Source organism: Narcine bancroftii, chromosome 8 (genome assembly GCF_036971445.1).
Source record: "Narcine bancroftii isolate sNarBan1 chromosome 8, sNarBan1.hap1, whole genome shotgun sequence".
NCBI classification, from domain to species: domain Eukaryota; kingdom Metazoa; phylum Chordata; class Chondrichthyes; order Torpediniformes; family Narcinidae; genus Narcine; species Narcine bancroftii.
In genome coordinates, this window is record NC_091476.1 from 44,192,173 (window position 1) to 44,211,889 (window position 19,717).

Consider the following 19,717-nt stretch of genomic DNA (forward strand, 5'->3'; position numbering starts at 1 on the left):
TCCCATGAGCCAGTCTCCAGCAGCCCGTTGAATTTCTTTTCAGATTTATTAATGGGAATTTTACATGGATGGGAGTGGTGATACTGTGATTAAATTAGTGGACTATTAATTCAGAAACCTGGAGATGTATCTTGAAAAACTGAGTCAAAATCATGCATCTTGGAACTTTATTCAGTTAATTAACTAATCTTAATATTTTAATCGGCTGACCTTACAAATAGTGACCATGACTGCACAGTTGCTAAAGTTCACATTAAATATTAAACAGGGAAGGAAGTCTTCTGCTTTTCTCTCCTCTGGCATGTGTGTAATTCCAAATCCACAGCAATGAGAATGAATTTTAACAGCATTCTTAACCAAACTAGAAAGTCACTCATACAAAACACACAATGCATAAATGTGCTGGAGGTTACACAGCATCCATGGAGAGCAATTGGCAGTCGATGTTTTAGGCCTGAACCCTTCATCATAAATCTGCTGAGTTCCACCCGCATGTTTCTGTATTGTTCCAGTTCTCCAGCATCTAAGGACTGTCAGTTCACCTTACCAAAAACAGGTTGTGCAGCACATTAATTACCTACTGTAAATCACCCTTACCAGCACATTTTTGGGAAGAGGAAGATAACCATAGCACCCAAATGAGGATTGCAATGAGTCCAGCACATTGTGTGGAAATATAACCATGTTAGGCTGTTGCTTGGCTGGTCTGGGGATCAGCCTTTTTCCTTGAAACACCCATTGTCAATGGGGTGTGCAAGATTACCTGAACTGGCTGAATTTAGGATTTCTGCAAGATGTCGATATCCTTTTTTCTGCATTGCTTTAAGGTCATTTATAACCTTAAAACAACATAAAATCTTCCCTGCTAGCTATTTCTGCTACTTCACCCCATTTATGCCAAGCTCGGTTCCACTGGCTTACAGATAATTGTTGATGTGATTTCTTACTGAAGATTTTAGGTGAAGATTCAATGCAATTTGTGAAGAAAAGTTGCAACTAACAGAATACTATGATGGATCATTACAAAAGTAAATTTGAATATCTATTATTTTACAGCAGCCAATCTGTTCTAATAGCTGTAAAGCCCAAAATGGGGTTGTCTGAAGGGGCAACATATGAGTCATGACCAAGGAAATTGCCAGCTCAACATTGTTTTAATGACCAGCTGATTCAGGAAGTTTAAAAACTTGGAATTAATTTGTTTTCTGTTTCATTGCTAACTGGAATATGAAGTTAAAATGCATTAATTTGGTTATGGGAAGCAGATATTGCTCAAATTGTTTTTCATCTTGTCCCTGAATGAGGAAGCAGTTAAATTTCAACCACTGAGGGTTTTGGAGTCACATATAGACCTGACTAGGTAAGGGTGATAGATTTGCTTATTTGAATGACATTAAAGAACTAAACAGCTTTAATATCCAGAATTTAATTACTTGAATGTAAATAAATACAGTACACCAGGGGCCAGAATAAAGTCTGAATCAACAGTTCAATCCAGGACCTCGAGATACCAGTCCAGTAACTTGGACAATGTGCTTCCTTACTGAGTAACTCAGCCTGTGGCGGAGAGACAGGCTGAGAAGGCATTTGAAGAGGCAGAAAACATGGGGACTAGGTAAAATGATTGGAGTGGAAATAGAAGACAAAGAGGGAAGAGGGTGTGGAAGAGTAATCGAGAACAAGGAGCATGGGAAAGGAGATTGAATGGAGGAGAAAGGGACAGTTGAGGGAGAGGTGAGGCTACATTCGATGGTGGAGGAGATTAGGTGTGTTAAATTATATGCTTGAAACACGAAAGTCTGCAGATGCTGTGATCGTAAAAACACACCAAAATGGTGGAGGTACTCAGCCAGTCTTTTAGCGTCCATAGGAGATAAAGATAGATAATCAATGTTTTGGGACGGAGCTCTCCAAGGAATAGGCAAAGAAAATGATACGCACCTCTGTGAAGCTCATATTTTCTGCTGTATGATGAATAATTTATCACATTTTCCAAACTAGACTTTGTTCCTTGGGGAATGAGTGACTAGGGGGACATACCCTTGTTAACATCCTCTTATTGGGTGACACGGTTACCATATTACAGCACAAGCAATCCAGGTTCAAATCTGGTGCTGACTATAAGGAGTTTGTACATTGTCCTTGCGACCGCATAGGTTTCCATCGGGTGCTCCAAATTCCTCCCATGTTCCAAAGAAGTTCGGGGTTAGTGAGTTTATTGGTCGCATGAGTGCATTTGGGCAGCATGGCCTCATGGGTGAGAAGGACCTGTTACCATGCTGTATCCCTAAATTAAAAAAAAATACAATTGAAAAAAAATTAAATTGCTGCATTGTCTGGATGATGAAGTTTTACCATTTCTCAGTTGATTTTGTTGTCCTCTGGGGTGAAAAGGACAAGAGTTGGTGAAGTACAGAGTGATAGAAAAGAACAGTAAAATTACATAACCTTCACTTATAGTGATTACATTACTGGGTCAGGTGATACAGTTTTCAGAATTTGGGGCCTGGTGGTTTGGAAGTTGATCTTTCATGTTCTGATCTGGGGATGTTACGTCTGCTGTTATTGGAATGACCTGAAGGTTGCATTGTGATCAAAACTCAATCTTAACAAACTGAACCTTAAGGTCAAGGCTCACTGCCTCTGCTCCAGACTTTTGATAACAGACACAACATTTAAAGGCCAAATGGTGGTGACCATACACACAGCAGGTAAATATTGACATTGGGTTTCCCTCTGGCAGAACCAGTTTCAGGTTATTCCAAAACAATGTGACATAGGAAGTTGGACAGCATTTGTGATTTATAACAGCTTATTTTAAAAGATATTAACTGAACTGTTTGTGTCATGTCCAGTATTCCATCGTGCGAAGCCTGAAAACTTGATTGGAGGGCCAATAAGTGAATCATCACCAGGTAAAGGCTGATGGTTTGGCTCATATGTTGACTTAGTGAGTGCGGGATATGTCACTGTAACACAATGTTTTAGAACTCTATGCACTGTGCCAAATGACTTTTGATGCATTAGTCTACCTCTGCCTTTGCAAGCATCAATAGTATAGCAGTTTGCGCAACAGTATTACATTAACAATGTGTTCGAATCCGCCATGGTCTGTAAGAGTTTGTACATTCTCCACATGACTCTGATTTCCTCCCATGTTCCAAAGACTTCCAGGGTTACGAGGTTAATTGGTCACGTGGGTGTATTTGGGTGGAAAAATTGCCACAGAGGTATTAAGTTTTGGATATTACCTCGAGGTAGTAACATTGTGAGGAAGTGGGGTTCTCTGATTAATGGGTGACAATCACAGGCAGAGAACATGGCAGATTCATCAGGGAACTTAGAAACATGCGTAAACCATCATTGGTTTGACTGGTTTGGTGGAGCACGTGAGACCAATGTTGTGGTATTAGGATAGGACCCAGAACATGGAATCTCACCACATGCAAAAAGAGGGAGGCAATATTGTGGCTGATTATAGTGGCAGTGTCGGTCACTCTACCAGCATCTCGAAGGACTCCCATGAGGACATAATGATGGCCAAAAGTGTCCTTTTAACTAGAGACGTTTGAGAGCCCCAGGTCTGCTGTGTGCAATCAGGGACCAGAGGAGAGGGTTACTGAACAAGAGGTGAGGTTGCAGACATTAACTGAGGGGTAATTCATAGATATTTATGATTGGGTGCCATGGCAGCACTTGACGGTGAAAAAACTTCAGGCACAATCACTTGATAGACTAGACGTGATATTCTCTGCAGTGTGGAGAATAGTCTCTGGTATGGATGATGGTGTTTATAAGTATTCTGAGTTGTAAGCAGGAAGCACTGTCACATTTTTTTCTTCAAAGGCGAAGCTGTGTTCTGTTTATGTATAGGTATACCTTCAGGAACTTGGAAACCGTGTTGTATGACATTTGTTGACCAGACACTGCAGTTTGCTGAGCCTTCAATAAATGATGCTTAACTGACAAATTTACCTCGACCATTCTTTTTCTCCAAGAGATGTTGCTCGATGTGCTGTTTCAGTATTTTTGCTGCAGATTCCATTGTATGCAGTTTCTCATGTCTCCAGCTTTACCTCTGTTTGCCCTTGCAAGAAACTATAGACATCATAAGGAAGTGGTACAGGTACCTTTCAGTCCAGAGTCTGTGCTCAAGCCAGAGAGTGGTGAGAACTCCACTAGAGAGAGAGGGGGTGGGGGGGGGGGGGGGGTGGCAATCAAGCATTGTAGAAATTTATACCTCTCAGTTCCTGTTTCAGTCCAGTTGTTGGCCGCCTGTTGTGGGAATTACTTGAAAGAATAATTGAAAGGATGCTTTATAATCAGAAGCTGGAGTTCAATACTGATTCTCCCTGCCACATTCTTGTATTAATGTTGGTCTGTGTTCTGACATCATCTAACACTCCAACTCTGTAAATCTCAGCTCAGTCACAGTGAAGTGATTCAGCTGGTAAATGTTTACATTTCTTTCATCTGTTTTCTCATGAGAGTCTTAAGTATTTTGAGTGAGAAAGCTGAAATTAATTTTAAATTTATAATGCATTATGAATCTAGCAAATTACTTTGTTAATGAGGTGTATTTTTGTCATCTGAAGCTGCGATCTGTGAAAAGGTTATGGAAGTGCCAACACTTCCAGTAATTCCAATGTTAGATAAACATTTAGATTATAATTGTAGGTTTTTGTAGCATGCTAATGCAGAATTAAGATAATGACTTACAGTATCTATGTGATTATTGTCAAATCTGAACAGAGCTGTGTTGGGAACGAGTTAAATTAAATTGGCAAGTGAAGAGGGAGCAAACCAAAGACTCATTGGTTGAGAAACATTTTGAAAAGAAACGTTTCTCATTTGTCCTCTGTCCTCCATTAATCCCTTTAAATCTGTACCTCCGCGATTTTGGCTTCTCTGCTATGGGAAGTATGTATTCAAGGTCCTATCCAACTTAACAACCCTAATTAAGACCCCTCCTTAGACTCCACTTTTCCGAAGGAAACCACCCCAATTTATCCAGTCTTCACTCATAGCTGCTTTTCCAAAAATCTCCTCTGCACTTTCTCCCGTACAATCCCATCTTTCCTGTAATTTTGTAACCAAAAGAGCAGGCAATATTTAAACTGTGGTCTCATTAGGTTTTGACCAGACTTGTATCCCATGCCTTGTCTGATGAAGGGAAGCATCTATTGACCTTGTACTCCAGCACAGCATTCTGCACCTTGATAACCTCTAAGCAAAACCAAGTAGAATGGCAATCTAACTTTTTTGAATCATCAGAAAATTTATTCCTCTTCAATATTATTTTTCCTATCCTTTTAGTTCTTTCATATTAGCTGATCTTTAATTGGCATATCAGTTAAAAAAAATGATTTCGTCAGAAGTATTTAATCATAACAATGTTGCCTTTCATATTGTTCAGCATATAACAGTCTGCAGTAAGGTGCATTTAAACCTCAACACACTTTCTATAGTTGGACAAGGCATGACTACTATCTGGTGTTCAGCCATTGCTCTGGGTCATACATCACTGAAAGCCCACCATCCCTGTATCTATTCTACCTTACCGCCTTTAAAGATCTCCAGAGTTCCGCACTTCTAATATCTTCCTCTTTGTATTGTTATGTTCCTTTGCTCTTTATTTAACAAAAAAACATTTCTGGATTGTTTTTCATTTTACCTACTGTTTTCCATGCCCTTTCTTTCCTTTCCATATGTCCTTTTAATTTCAGGTCTACATTTTATGCTGAATGAGTAAGCCTTCTCTGTCTAACATCAGTTGCCCTTGCCTTACCTCTCTCCAACTGGTCATCCATGGGGTTGTAGGTATGGAAGCCACAGCTTTGTGGGGTTAAGGTCACTCTGATCTCCTTGAACCACCTTCCATTGTTCTGAAATGGATTTTGAATGAAATGAAAAATTATTTTCAGTAATTAATATATAATACAAATATTGAGGAGGTTTGTTACATAACACCCATTACATAACTTACAAGCCTCTTCTGTTTTGGGATAGAATATGAAGAAATACTTTATCTAGATCCTGATGACAAAAAGATTCAAAAGGTTCTACAAAACTTTCAGCAGGCAACACAAGAAGGTGAGGAATCGCTGCTCATCTCTGCTTACTATGTGTGATGGAAAGAAAAGCAATCTCCCACGTCTGCCTGGTTTACGCCCACCATTGGAAACATATCAGGGGTCTAGGCTAACTGGATGTAAATTTGGCAGCACAGATTCTGACAATCTTCCATACCACATATTTAACACAACAACTGGATATGTGAGATCCTGATATTTGTAGTCACTAAAAATGTCTATGATATGCTTGGTAAGCTCTGCCCAAACCCTCCTCCAACTTTTGCAATTTCTACGTTTGGCTATCTGCCTTAATAGCTGCATGATTCCAGTTTGATAGGAAAAGATCTCCAAGTTAGGCTAGTCTTTACAATATAATGATGAGGTCTCATAGTACAACCTCAATTGGAAAAGCATGCATGCAATTACTTGATCTATACCCCTCATACTTCTGTATACCTCTATCAAATCTCCCCTCGTTCACTCCAGGGAATATAATTTGAACCTATTTAACCTTTTCCAGTAATTCAGCTCCTCAAGTCCCAGCAATATCTTTAAAAATGTTCTCTGCACTCTTCTAATCTTATTGATATCTTTCTTGTAGGTAGGTGACCAAATTTGGGGACAAAACTCCAAATTTGGCGTCACCAATATCTTATACAATTTAACCATAACATCCTATCTCCTACTCACAGTATGTTGATTCATGAAGCCCCACATGCCAAAAGCTCTCTTTGCAGCCCAATCTATCTGTGATGCTACTTTTAGGGAATTGTGTATCTGTATTCCCAGATCTCTCTGATCTACCATACTCCTCAGTGCCTATTGTTTACCCTGGTTAGTCTTCCCAAAGTGTAATACCTCACACTTATCTGCATTAAATAGTATCTGCCATTTTGTAGCCCATTTTTCCAGCTGGTCCAGATTCTGCTGCAAGCTTTGAGAACCTTTCTCGCTGCCTATTACACCTTCAATCTTTGTATCATCTGCAAACTAGCAGATCCAATTTACCTCATTATCATCCAGATCATTGTTATAGATGACAAACCATGGAAGATGATCCTTGAAGAAGGGTTAAGGGTTATAGCCTAAAATGTTGTCTGTCTATTGCTGTCTATGCTGGTGGAGCCGCTATGTTTGTTTCTCACTTTGTTTTCTCTGAAAGCTTGTTAATACCCCAGAGCTCCCAGCAGAGAGCTGAATTGCCAACTCACTTTCGTTTACTGTGATTTTTGATTTATTTGTTAATACTTCTCTCAGAATCGTTGCCTGCGACAAATTGTGTTTTTCTGTCATGCTAATTAAAGATCAGCTTCATCACAGAGCAAAAAAGAAAGGAAAAAGAATGTCGAAGAGGAATGAACCTTCTGATGATTTTGGAGAAGATAATTGGTCACAAGTTCAAAAAGGTAGATTGCCATTCCGCTTGGTTTTGCCTAGACTTTATCGGGGTGCAGAATATTGTGGTGGAGTGTACTAGATTGTTCTGAGACTCAAAGTCACAGATATGGCCCGTTCCATGTGACTGACTGTCTACACCAGCCATTCTCAACCTTTTTCTTGGCTATGGCCCCCTAAGGACTCTGCTCAAAGTTTATGGGCCCCTTTCCTGTGAAGCAGTTAAATTTATTTGGTTTCTTCTGTACTTCTCTCCTACTGACAACATAAAAATAACACAAAAGATATTCTATGATTTCAGTACATGGCCTGCTAAATGTGCCATATGGTCCCCCTGTTGAGAATGGCTGGTTAACACTAATTGCTGTTTACAAGAGGCCTGTCCTGTTCTCTGCCTTACAAAATACATGCCTGCCAAAATGCCTCTTAAACATATTGATTGATTACATTACCACCTCCAGCAATGAGTTCCAGATATTAGCCAGTCTCTGTGTAAATGTAAACTTTTCCTCCCAAGTCCTTCTTCTCTCCTTAAACCTATTCCTTCTTGTTTTTGATACTCCTACCCTGGGGAAAATTTTCTGACTAACCTCTTAAAATTTGATGTAATTCTATCAGTCTCCGTCACTCCAGAAACCAGCCCAACCTTTCTAATCTTGTCCTATAGCTGAAATCCTGCATTCCAGGCAACATCCTAGTGAATCACCTTCCAGCTCAATTACACTTTTTCCTACATACTTCCTATAGTGTGACTTCACTGAATGGATGGAATGTGTGTAAATTGGAGAGAGTTGAGATATCAACCACTAGTCAGATGAGATTACCATAAGCGAATGAGAAGGGAGCTATAATTCTGTTGCCCCTTTCACAGCCTCAAGGTCGCAATATTTTTTTTTACATGAAATTACCATGGCAACGTGGTAATTAAAGTAATTACTGAATATTTATTTTTTCTGTATTTACACAGAAAGGTTGTTTACATTTCTCTCTTTTGTAAACGTATCATTTTTTGAGTATAGTTAACACAACCAATAAGAGAACTACTGCCTGGCCCTCAGGAAAAAGAATCTCAGGGTTGTATGTGATGTCATGTCTGTGCTCTGACAATAACTTTGAGGTTTGAACCAGTGTAACCAGCAGCAATAACTCAAAAGTTATATCTTTTAGTTGTTTATTAAGAAATACACATTTTCCAAGATAAAGTTCAAAGTTCTGATATATTGTCAGTCATCACATATGACCCTGAGATTCTTTTACCTGTAGATGAGGCAGAATTACCAGTTATTGGTAGTGCAAAAAACTGTACTCCAGAAGATACATATACATGCAAACAAATAAAGATATGTAAACAAACTGTGCAATACAGAGAGGAAAAAACAAGTACATGTCAAAGTCAGAGTCCTTAAATGAGTCTCTGATGGAGTTTGTTGTTGAGGAATTCTGATGGTGGAGGGGTAGCAGATGTTCCTGAAGCAGGTGGGGTGAGTCTTGTGTCAACTATATCCAGCAAGATGTGGATCCGTGATGAATGCTGCTGCTCTCCAATGGCAGCACTCCCTCTAGGTGTTCTGATGGTGGGAGGATTTTGTCTGTGATGTCCTGGGCTGAGTCTACAGCCTTTTACAGGGCTTTCCCTTCAGGAGTATTGGTGTCCCATTCCAGACTGTGATGCAGCCAGTCAGCACACTTCCCACCACACATCGGTAGAAACTTGCCAGGGCTTACGATGTTATACATGGGCGGCATGGTTGGCGTAGCAGTTAGCGCAACACTTAGAGCACCAGTGATCAGGACTGGGGTTTGAATCCTGCGCTGTCTGTAAGGTGTTTGTACGTTCTCCCTGTGTTTTCAGTTTCCTCCCACCCTTCAAAACATGCCAGCGGTTGTATGTTAATTGGGTGTAATTGGTCAGCATGGGCTCATGGGCTGAAAGGGCCTGCTCCTGTGCCGTTTGTCTAAATTAAACTGAAATGAAGTTAAAAAGAAATACCAAACCTCCACAAACTCCTGAGGAAGTTGAGGCACCGACTTCACGATGCCATTAAGTATTTTGGGTCCCGGAAAGATCCTCCAAAATAGCGACTCCCAAGAACATAAATTTGCTGGCCCTCTCCACCTCTAATCCCCCATTGATCACTAGATCATGCATCATTGGTTTTCCCCTCCTGAAGCCATCAATCAGCTCCTTGGTTCTGGTTCATTGAGTGCGAGATGGTTGTTAGTGCACCAGTTGATCACTGAGCCAAACTTTCAATCTCCCTCCTGTATGTGACTCATTTCCCCTTTTTATACAACCCACTACTGTGGTATCATCAGCAAGTTTGTAGTGGGGAAACTCCTCCCAGAATCCCACATGATAACTCCCTGGATCTTTCATGTCAGCAGATCTCACTCCCCAACCATGGACAAGGGCAGAGTTTCCAAGACGAGGCAAGAGTGGCTGCCCTTGATGTCAGGACTCAATGGAAGAAGTTGAAGGGCATTGGGCAACCATGGATTCAGTGACTGGGATATGTGCTGCTTGGTTCCACTGCACTTGTTCTAAACCCCTTGCTCATCATAAAACCAAGTAATAATTTGAATTTAGAAGTGGGACTCATGACAATACTGTCAAAGTTCTCTGAACAGCAGAGAGTGAGGATGGGAGTTAAGAGTGCAGAAACTACCACCAGGTGTGCATAAGAAGTACATGGAATTCAATTAGAAGAATGTGAGGTAAGACAAGGCAAGATCAGGAGAAATAGTATTCTTTGGTCCATGAGGTCAGTAAAATAGGATGCAATTAAAAGTCAAAGACCATGTTTAAAAAAAAGTCTTTTTTTAAATAATGAGTTTTCATGGCAGCAGTTTCAATAGTGACTTTCAAAAGGGTTGTTTTAGAAATATTTGAAAGGAGAAATTTGGAGAAAGAGTAAGTGAGTTACAACAATTTGATCTTTTAATGGGCTTATACATATGAAATATGAAATAGTCTATACATGATTCTATCTGATGTGTGGTAAGAACTATACATTGTTGTTACAGCCTTGTTTCTGCTCAAAAGGTTAATGATTTCAGTCCACGTTTCAAGCTGTGTCTTTTGTTTCTGAAGCTGTCTGTTGCACCAGGGCTCTGAAAAAGGGCATTGAAGGGGATGCACAGAGAAATTCAATTGTTGAAAACTGAAGAAAAAGACTCTGTTGGAGGGATGTCATGTTGAGCAACAATGGTGGGAGAAAAAGAATGGTTCACGTTTTCAGTCTTTTTCTCCCACTGATGATGTGACCTGCTGACCCCTCCACAAAATGTGTTCAACTGCATTAAAGGGGCCCTTTTTTGTGCCCGCAGCAGTTTTACCAGAATCAGGTTTATTGTCATGAACATGGGTCACGAAAATTTGTTGTTTTGTGGCAGCATTATTGGGCAGAACAAAGTGCAAAATTACTACAAATTGCAATTCTGTAAATACAATTCCGTAAATACAAGATTAAAAAAAAAAAAATGATGCAACCAGGCAGAATGCTCTCCATGGTACACCTATAAAAATTTGCAAGTCTTTGAGGACATATCTAATCTCCTTAAACACCTTACGAAATATAGTCGCTGGTAAGCCTTCTTTATGATTGCATCAACATGATGGCCCCAGGATAAGTCTTCAGAGATGTCGGCACCTAGGAAGTTGGAAGTTTTTTTTACCCTCTCCACTGCTGAGTTTCCCCTTCCTGAAGTCCACGATCAGTTCTTCATTTTGCTGATACTGATTGCAAGATTATTGTGACACCACTCAACCATCTGATCTATATCACTCCTGATCTGTGGGATCCATGATAACAAAATTCAATTGGGTACAAGATACAGTGCATAAGTAAATGGACCACAAACACTAAATTAAGGTTTCCTTCATCAATTCCATCAAACTATTTGGGGTGGGTGGTTTGGGGGAGTCATACAGGCAGTGGACCACAAGGCACAGGTAGACCATCTGAGTTTGGAGGATTGGATCTGGAGTCAGGAGTTGTGTGGGGCCAGTTGCACTGAGGCTCAGAAGCATTGAGAGGGTAAGCCACAGATCAGGTGAAGGTGAGGTTCAGGATTGGTGGTAGGATGCAGACAACTGAAGAGATAGAGTGGTGACTGATCCAGGGTGCATAGTGTGGGGAACTGGTCAGTCACAGTCAGAGGACCCAAGAAATTATGTGGGAAGGTGGGGTTGAGGTGCAGCAGGATGGCCATGACAGTGGAAACAAGGAAAAAGAAAACTGCTGAAAAGACAAAGGAGACTGGATCCAGTCATGGATAAGGAAGGCCTCGCCCTTTTAACTCATGCTAAACTAGGCCTCAAGCCACCAGACACATGTTTCCCTCCCCTCTCCACCTTCCACAGGGACTGCTCCCTCCATGACTCCCTCATTCACTCCTCCCTTCCCACTAATCGCTCCTCAGTACCTGCCCCTGTAACTGCAGGAAGTACTACATTTACATCTACCCCTCCTCCCTCACTGCCATTCGGGAGCCCAAACTGTCCTTCCAAGTGAAACAACATTTCACTTGTGAATCTGTAGGGGTCATCTACTGCATCCGATGCTCCCATTGTGGTCTCCTTTTCATAGGGTAGACTGGACGCAGACTGGGAGATTGTTTTTTTTTTTGAACACCTTCACTCTATCTGCTGCAATAACAGGAACCTGTCAGTGGCCAATCATTTTAATTCCACACCCCATTCCCACACCCACATGTCTATCCATGACCTCATGCACTGCCAAACAGAGGCCACCTGCAAATTGGAGGAAGCACACCTAATATTCTGTCTGAGCTCTCTCCAAACAGGCGGCATTAACATCGTTTTCTCCAGTTTCTGTGAAAACCCTCCTCTGAGCCTCCTCTCCCTATCACTTCTCTGCATTTTTCTCTTCTACCCATAACCACCTGTGACCTCTTCTTACCTGTTAGCCTCTACTACTCCCACTGCCTTTTCTTAATTTTAAATTAAATTAGGCATTCAACACAGTTACTGGCCTTTCTGGCCTATGCCAATTTTACCTAATTAACCTACAACCCCGTATGCTTTGAAGGGTGGGAGGAAACCTGAACACCCAAGGAAAGCCCATACAAACATGGGGAGAACGTACAAACTTCTTACAGACAGTGCCGGATATGAACCCAAGTCACAGGTGCTGTAATAGCATTCCACTAACCTGTTGTAAGTGTTGGAAATTCCAGAGGATAATGTGTTGAATGCAGAGGCTGGTGGGATGGTAGATGTTTGTTAGCATCTGGGGGTAGGAGGGGGCCAGAGCAGATAAACGGGAAATAGAGGAAATGCTGGTAAGGGGGTGGTGGAAGAAGGAAGCCATTTCGGAAGATCTGGACTGGAAGACCTCATCTTGGGAACTGATGCGGTGGAGACAGAGAAATTGAGAGAAGGGGCTAGAAACCTTGCAGGGGCAGGGTATGAGGAACTGTAGTCAAACTAGTTGTGGAAGTTAATGAGTTTGTACGATACATTGGTGGAAAATGTCGCCTAAGATGGAGACAGAGAAATCCAGGAAGGGGAGAGTGTTGTCAGAGATGGACCAGTTAGGTTTGAGATCAGGGTGGAAGTTGGCAGCAATGAGGATGAAGTGCATGAGGAAACCCTGATGAAATCATTGATATACTGGAGGAAGAGTTGAGGGGACTTGGTTGTATAAGCTTGCAGCATGGATTGCTCCACATACCCCACAAACAGGCAGGTATAGCTGGGACCCATGCGGGTAGCCAGGGCTACTCCTTTAACTTGGACAATGTGAGACAAGTTAAAGGAGAAGTTATTTAAAGTGAGGACAAGCTCTGCCAGGCAGAGGAGGGTAGTGGTGGTGGGTGACTGGTTGGGTCTCTGGTCCAGAAAGAAGTGAAATGCTTTAAGACCTTCTGCATGGGGGATGGAGGCATAAAGGGATTGGACATCCATCGTGAAGATGAGGCAGTCCAGTCATTGAAGAGATGGAGGGCATGTGAAGTATCGCAGATATAGGTGGGGAGGGATGGGACTGGGCAGAAAAGATGGAGTCAAGGTAAGATTAAAGTAATTCGGTGGGACAAGAGCAAGCAGAAACAATAGGTCTCCCTGGATGGTTAGGTTTGTGTATCTTGGGTAGAAGGTGGAAACGAGCAGTGCGAGGATGGAAGACCATGAGGTTGGAGGCCATGAGAGGGAGGTGACCAGAGGTGATGAGGTTGGAAATGGTGTTGGAGACAGTGGCTTGATATGCCATGGTGGGGTCCAATGGGATGGGTAGATAGGAGGAGGTGTCAGAGAACTGTCATCTGGCCTCAGCAAGGTAGAGGTCAGTGTGTTAGACACAACAGCCCCACCCTTATCTGCGAGTTTGATGGAGAGGTTTGGATTGTTGTGGAGAGAGTGGTGGGGGGGGGGGGTGTGGCAAAGTGTTCGGAGGAAGTAAGATTAGAATACGAAAGGAGAGTGATGAAGTTGAAATGGTTGATGTCTCAGTGGCAGTTGGAAATAAAATGGTCCAGAATGGGCAGCTGGCCAGGATGAAGTGTCCAGGATGATGAAGAAAGTTTAAAGCAGAAGAAGGGGTCTTGATTGTGGGGGATGGGGGTTGTGTGGAAAGTCATGGTCATGAAAGTGAGCCTGGAGGCAGAGGCAACAGAAGAAGAAATCGGCATCATGGCGTGCGTGGAACTCAATAAGGTGTGAGCGGAGGGAGATGAAGGTGATGCCTCTGCTGAGGACCAACAGTTCCAACAAGACCACCTGCCAAGTCAAGGAACAACACCTGATTTTCCGTTTGGGCACTTCCCAACCTGATGGCATTACATCGATTTTTCCAGTTTCTGCTAACCCGCTTTCCTCTTTCCCTCACCTTCCTTCTCTTTCCCTTTCCAGTTCTCCTCTCTCCCTTAACCACTGCTGTCCCCTTCCTCCCTTCTCCACCTGCCACTACACCACCTCCCCCTTCACTCATTTGTTTGGATATCACTGACATTTTTCCATACCTTCATGAAGGGCTCAAGCCTGAAACGTCGGTTCTATATTTTTACATTTGCTCTATAAAGGACACTGTTTGACCTGCTGAGTTTCTCCAGCTTTGTGTGTTTTTACACATTTACTTGATGTTTTCTGAGATAGCCCTAACTCTTCTGCAACTCTTCCCAAACACACAGATCAACGGGCGAAAGATTTAGCACCCAGCAGAAGCCTCTCAGACTTTGAAATTGAGGACCAAGAATCCACAGAAGAAAACCTTTCTGAAAACGACAGTGACATTGTTGAGGAGAAACTGGATGAGCTGGAAGCAAACACAGTACCCGGTCAGAATGGAAGTAGCTTGCTGCTCTCTGTTGATTTAAGATATGAAATTAATTCTCATTTCTTTCACAGTCTCACAACGTTCAATCCTGATCTCAGCCACTATCTGTTTAGAGTGTCCACACTCTCCCTGTGAGCTCGTGGGATTCCTTCACTCACTTCAGTTTCTTTGCACACCTTTGGGATGTGTGGGTCAGTGGGTTCACTGGCAGAAAAAAAAGGGAGTTATCGGAATTTGGAAAATTCAGTATTGAGCACAGATATCTACAACTTTCCCAGACTGGAAAGTTGTTCCTCAAGGCTGTGTTGAGCTTTGCTTTGAAAGAATGGAGGGTCACAGAGAGAAAGTCAGAATGGCAATTAGAGATTTCAATTACAATGTTTGAAAGATATTTATAGGAGAGATACGTGGGAAGGAAAGGTTTGAAAGCACGTGGTCCAAACGCATGCAAATAGGTTCAGCACAGGTCAGCATCACCTGATAGAAGTGCATTTAATAGGTTAGATAGTTTGAGCCTTTCTCTCAAGGTGGAAATGTCAAAAATCTAAAGGGCACACTTTGAAGATGAGAGAGGGGAGGTTTTAAGGGATTTGCAAGGCAAGTTTTTTTTTACCCAGAGAGTAGCAAGTGATTTTAACTTGTGACCTGAGAGGTGTTGACAGCAGATAAGATTGCAGCATTTAAGAGGCATTGAGACAGACATGAACATACAGGGAATGGAGGAACATAAACCATGTGCAGGCAAATGGGATTTGTTTAATTTGGCATCCTATTCAGCAGAGACATAGTGACTTAGGGAGGACCTCGTTGAGACATTTCGAAGGTTGAAAAGCATGGACAGAGTAGATGTACACAGGTGTTACCCATGGTGGGAGAGCCTAGAACAAGAGGGCACAATTTCAGGATTGAAGGGTGTCTGCTGAGAACAGAGATGTGGATGAATTTCTACAGGCAGAGAGTAAATCAGTGGAATTCATTGCTACAGGCTATTGTGGAGGCCAGGTTATTGGGTGTATTTAAGCCAGAGATTAATAATTTCTTGATTAGCCAGAACATCAAAAGTTATGGGGAGCAGACCAAGCAGTAAAGCTGAGTGGGAAAATGGATCAGCTCGTGATTGAATGGTGGTGCAAACTCGATGGGCTGAATAGTCTATTTCTGCTCCTATGTCTTGTGCTTTTATAGGACGAAGGGTCTGTTTGTGAGCTGTACAACTCCATAACTTTGTGCAAAGAGAGAGAAAGGCTCAAGGACGATGCTGGTGATCACGGCATACCAAAGATTGATGCTCCCTGGCACTCAACACCAAAATCCCCACCATCTTCTTCAGATAGGAACATTGATAGATCAGAAATTCAGCAGAAACAGCCATATGATTCCTGTTTGCCCAAAGCTATTCCATGCCCCCACCTCTGAAGTGTGATGGAACAGTGCATTTGCCCGAGTAAACGCAGCCCCACTAATGCTTATGCTGTCACAAAGCTGACTCTTTGATTGTATAGTTCACTGTGTTTGGTGATTATAACACCATCTCAGGGACTGGGTGTCTTTTTGTACAACTGAACCTTCAGACAACAAGGCTGACCCAACTTCCTTGTTTCCTGTCACTTTAATTCCTCTGTGGTCTGCACTGTTCCAATGAAGCCCACCCTAAGCATGCCATCATCACCTGGGCATATTAAAGGCTTCAAGTCTCGATGCCAAAGGCAACATGTTCTGATCAGTGACTCTTGGTTGTTTTTTGGCCAGAAAGGGGCAGTTCTGGTACAAGAGGCCGAAAGCTGGAAGAACTTTTCTTCAGCAGGTCAAGCATCTGTGGAGGCACAAAATTAGTCAATGTTTTGGGTTAAGTATCTGTGAGATGATTTGTGATGTCAAGTCATTTGGGTTCTCTCTTCTCAGATGCTGTCTGCTCATGGTACTTCCAGCATTCTGTTTTATATATCAGATTTCCAAAACTGCCATGCTCCTGCACCTCTCATTCCAGCATGTGGTTGTGTTTTTTTTCTTTCTTACGCTGTCCTTGTTTCATCCAGTAACTAGGCGGTCCTGGCAGTATTGTGTCCCTGGATACTGTTAAGCCATACCGCCGCAGGCACAGCCTCTGTTCCCTCCCACCTCTCTGTAAGGAAGAACATCCCACTTTGCAGTTTGACGTGAAGCACAAACACTGAGTTAATAGTGCCTGAGCTGTGGAGTATCTGCCCTACGTTGTATTTTTAATTTGAATTGAAGCCCATTCAATTGGCACTGAAACCTCATCCCAAATATTACCCATTCCACCACTGGCGCAATGTGTCCCATTTCCAAATGCACTCCAGCCATTCACCAAGGTTTAGTTGGATGGCATTTCATGTTTTAAAAAAAATAAATAAATATGAAGGGTGCTTCTCTTTTCACATCTTGTAGGTGAAAACATCTTCCCTCTAACCCTTCAGCCAATTATCATTAATTTACACTGTGTAGTCATTTAGCTCCATACAAAGAAAAATAAATCTTTCCTGTTCATCCCGCCTCAATTTTACCATAGAAATTCAATCACTATACACCTCCAACCCCCAAACCAAAGGTCTCTAAGCCCTTTGTTTCTTTCTCGACAGCAGACCCAACTAGTTCCCCTCCACCACCACACTTTACTGGCTGGCAGAACTTGTTCTCTCCCTCAGTAACCTCCTTTGACTCATCCCACTTTCTCCAAGTCAAAGGGAACCTGCATGGGCCCCAGCAACTGCATGCTTGCCTTATTGTTGGCCATATGGAGAAGTCTCTGCTACAAGCCTACATAGGCAAGGGCCCTAAACTCTTCCTCCTCTACATTCATGACTGCTTTGGTGCTGCCTCATGAACCAATGATGAACACGTTAACTTTATCTGCTTTGCTGTCAACTTCCATCCTGACCTCAAATTCATTTGGTGCATTACAGGAGACAAACTGTCAACAGACGGGCTTCTACAAATACACAAACTCCCACAGCTCCTCTTTGTGACCTTTTTCCTGTGAGGATTCCATTCCTTTCTCTCAAATTCTCTGTCTGTGTTGCATCTGTTTCCAGGACAAGGTTTTCCATGCCATATCATCACCTTCTTCAAACAATGTAGCTTTCCCTCTACCATCATCAACTCGGCCCGCACCCATACATCCTCCATTAGCCACACATCTGCCCTGGCCTCCTGGGCCACCACGCACAACAAGTTTCCCCTTGTCCTCATCTACCACCCCACCAGCCTCCATCTTCTGCCATTTCTGCCACCTAACATGATCCCATTACCAGGCACATGGTCACTGCTTCACCCTGCTCCCTCTGTGACTCCCTCGTCCTCCCTTCCCACCAATCGCTTCCTTGGCACCTACCCCAGTGACTGCAGGAGATGCTCCACTTCCACATACCTCCTTCCTCACAACCATTCGGGGCCCCAAACATTTCTTCTAAGTGAAGCAACATTTCGTGCAAATCTGCAGGTGACAGCTACTGCATCTGGTGCTCCCATTGTTGTCCCCTCTACATCAAAGAGACTAAACACAAACTGGGTGATTGTTTTGTTGAGCCCCTCAGCTCTGTCTTCTACAATAGCGGGGATCTTTCAGTACCCACCAAATTCAATTCCCTACTCTGTTCACTTGCCAACATGTGTGTCTATGCTGTCTATGGTCTCATGCACTGCCAGACTGAGAACACCCACAAATGGAGGAACAACACCTTGCATTCCATCTGGGCACCCTCCAACTGGATGGCATTAACATTGGCTTCTCTGGTTTCTGTTAACCACTCACCCCTCCTCCCCCCAATCTTTACCTATGTCTCCTTTGTTCTAGCTCTGTTACTCTTCCCTTTTCCCTCTTTCTCCTTTCCTCCAGCTCAATATTCACAGAGCCATCCCCACCCCCAGTCAATTTTCACCTCTCCTCTCTCCTGACCTCCTCTCAAGATCCAATTAACACCTTTCATCTGTTGGCCTGTACTCCTTGTCCTCCCCTTTTCATTCAGGTGACGCTTTTTACTCATACCTTGCAGAAGGGCTCCGTCTGAAATTTCCCCTGGATATCTTTACCTTCTATGGGTGCTGCGAGACAGGCTGAGTTCCTCCAGAATTTCTGTGGTTTTTCCCTGTTTAGGCTTCGCAGTTTAAATTATATTGATTAGTCTTTCACTCAGTTTAATCCAAAGAAAAGAATCAATGCCACAAGTCAATCTTCCTCCTCAGTAATTTCTTCAATCCCAGGTACATCCTTGTAGATCTCCTAACAATCATTTCTAAGAACTTACAACACTCCACCCCATACAGGCCTTTCAGCCCATAATATTGTGCTGGCTCATACATACATACCAAAAATAACTAAAGACTCCCTACCTCATAACCCTCTATTTTTCTTTCATCCATGTGCCTGTCTCACAGTCTCTTTTACGTCCCTATTGTCCCAGATTCTACCACCACCCCTGGAAATGCATTCCTGGCACCCACAAACTTTTGTCTAAAATAAAATAAATTACCCCTGTTGCCTTCCTTCACTTTGTACAGATGTCCTCTAGTGTTTGCTGCTCATGCCCTTAGAAAAAGGTTCTGACTGTCTACTTTATCTGTGCCTCTCATAAATTTGTAAACCTCTATTAAGTCATCTCTCATTCTTCTTCACTCCAAAGAGAAAAGCTTTAGTTTTGTTAACCTTGCCTCACAAGACTTATTTTCCCATCCAGGCAACATCCTGGTAAATCTTCTTTGCACCATCTCCATAGCTTTCACATCTTTCCTGTAATGAGGTGACCAGAACTGAACACAATATTCTAAGTGTGGTCTCACCAGATATTTATAGAGCTGCAACATTACCTCACGACTCCTCGACTCCTGGACGCAATCCCCCGATTAATGAAGCCCAGCATACCACAGGCCTTCTTAACTGTTCTATCAACTTGCGTGGAAACCTTGAGAGATGGACGGATTTGGACCCCAAGGTTC

At 42.5% G+C, this 19,717-nt stretch overlaps 1 protein-coding gene across 6 annotated transcripts in view; it reads left to right on the forward strand.

Moving 5' to 3' along the window:
• LOC138740622 (mediator of DNA damage checkpoint protein 1-like) overlaps window positions 1-19,717 on the forward strand; it is a 104,335-nt gene that overhangs the window by 63,238 nt on the left and 21,380 nt on the right. For 5 of the 6 annotated variants that reach the window (XM_069893523.1, XM_069893526.1, XM_069893524.1 and 2 more), the window contains 4 exons: window positions 2,856-2,915; window positions 6,010-6,093; window positions 7,379-7,480; window positions 14,619-14,765. In XM_069893523.1, coding sequence (XP_069749624.1) covers window positions 2,856-2,915; window positions 6,010-6,093; window positions 7,379-7,480; window positions 14,619-14,765 — 393 coding nt within the window. Of the gene's footprint in view, window positions 1-2,610; window positions 2,712-2,855; window positions 2,916-6,009; window positions 6,094-7,378; window positions 7,481-14,618; window positions 14,766-19,717 lie in introns of those variants that run through there. The other variant, XM_069893528.1, reaches the window with a different exon arrangement.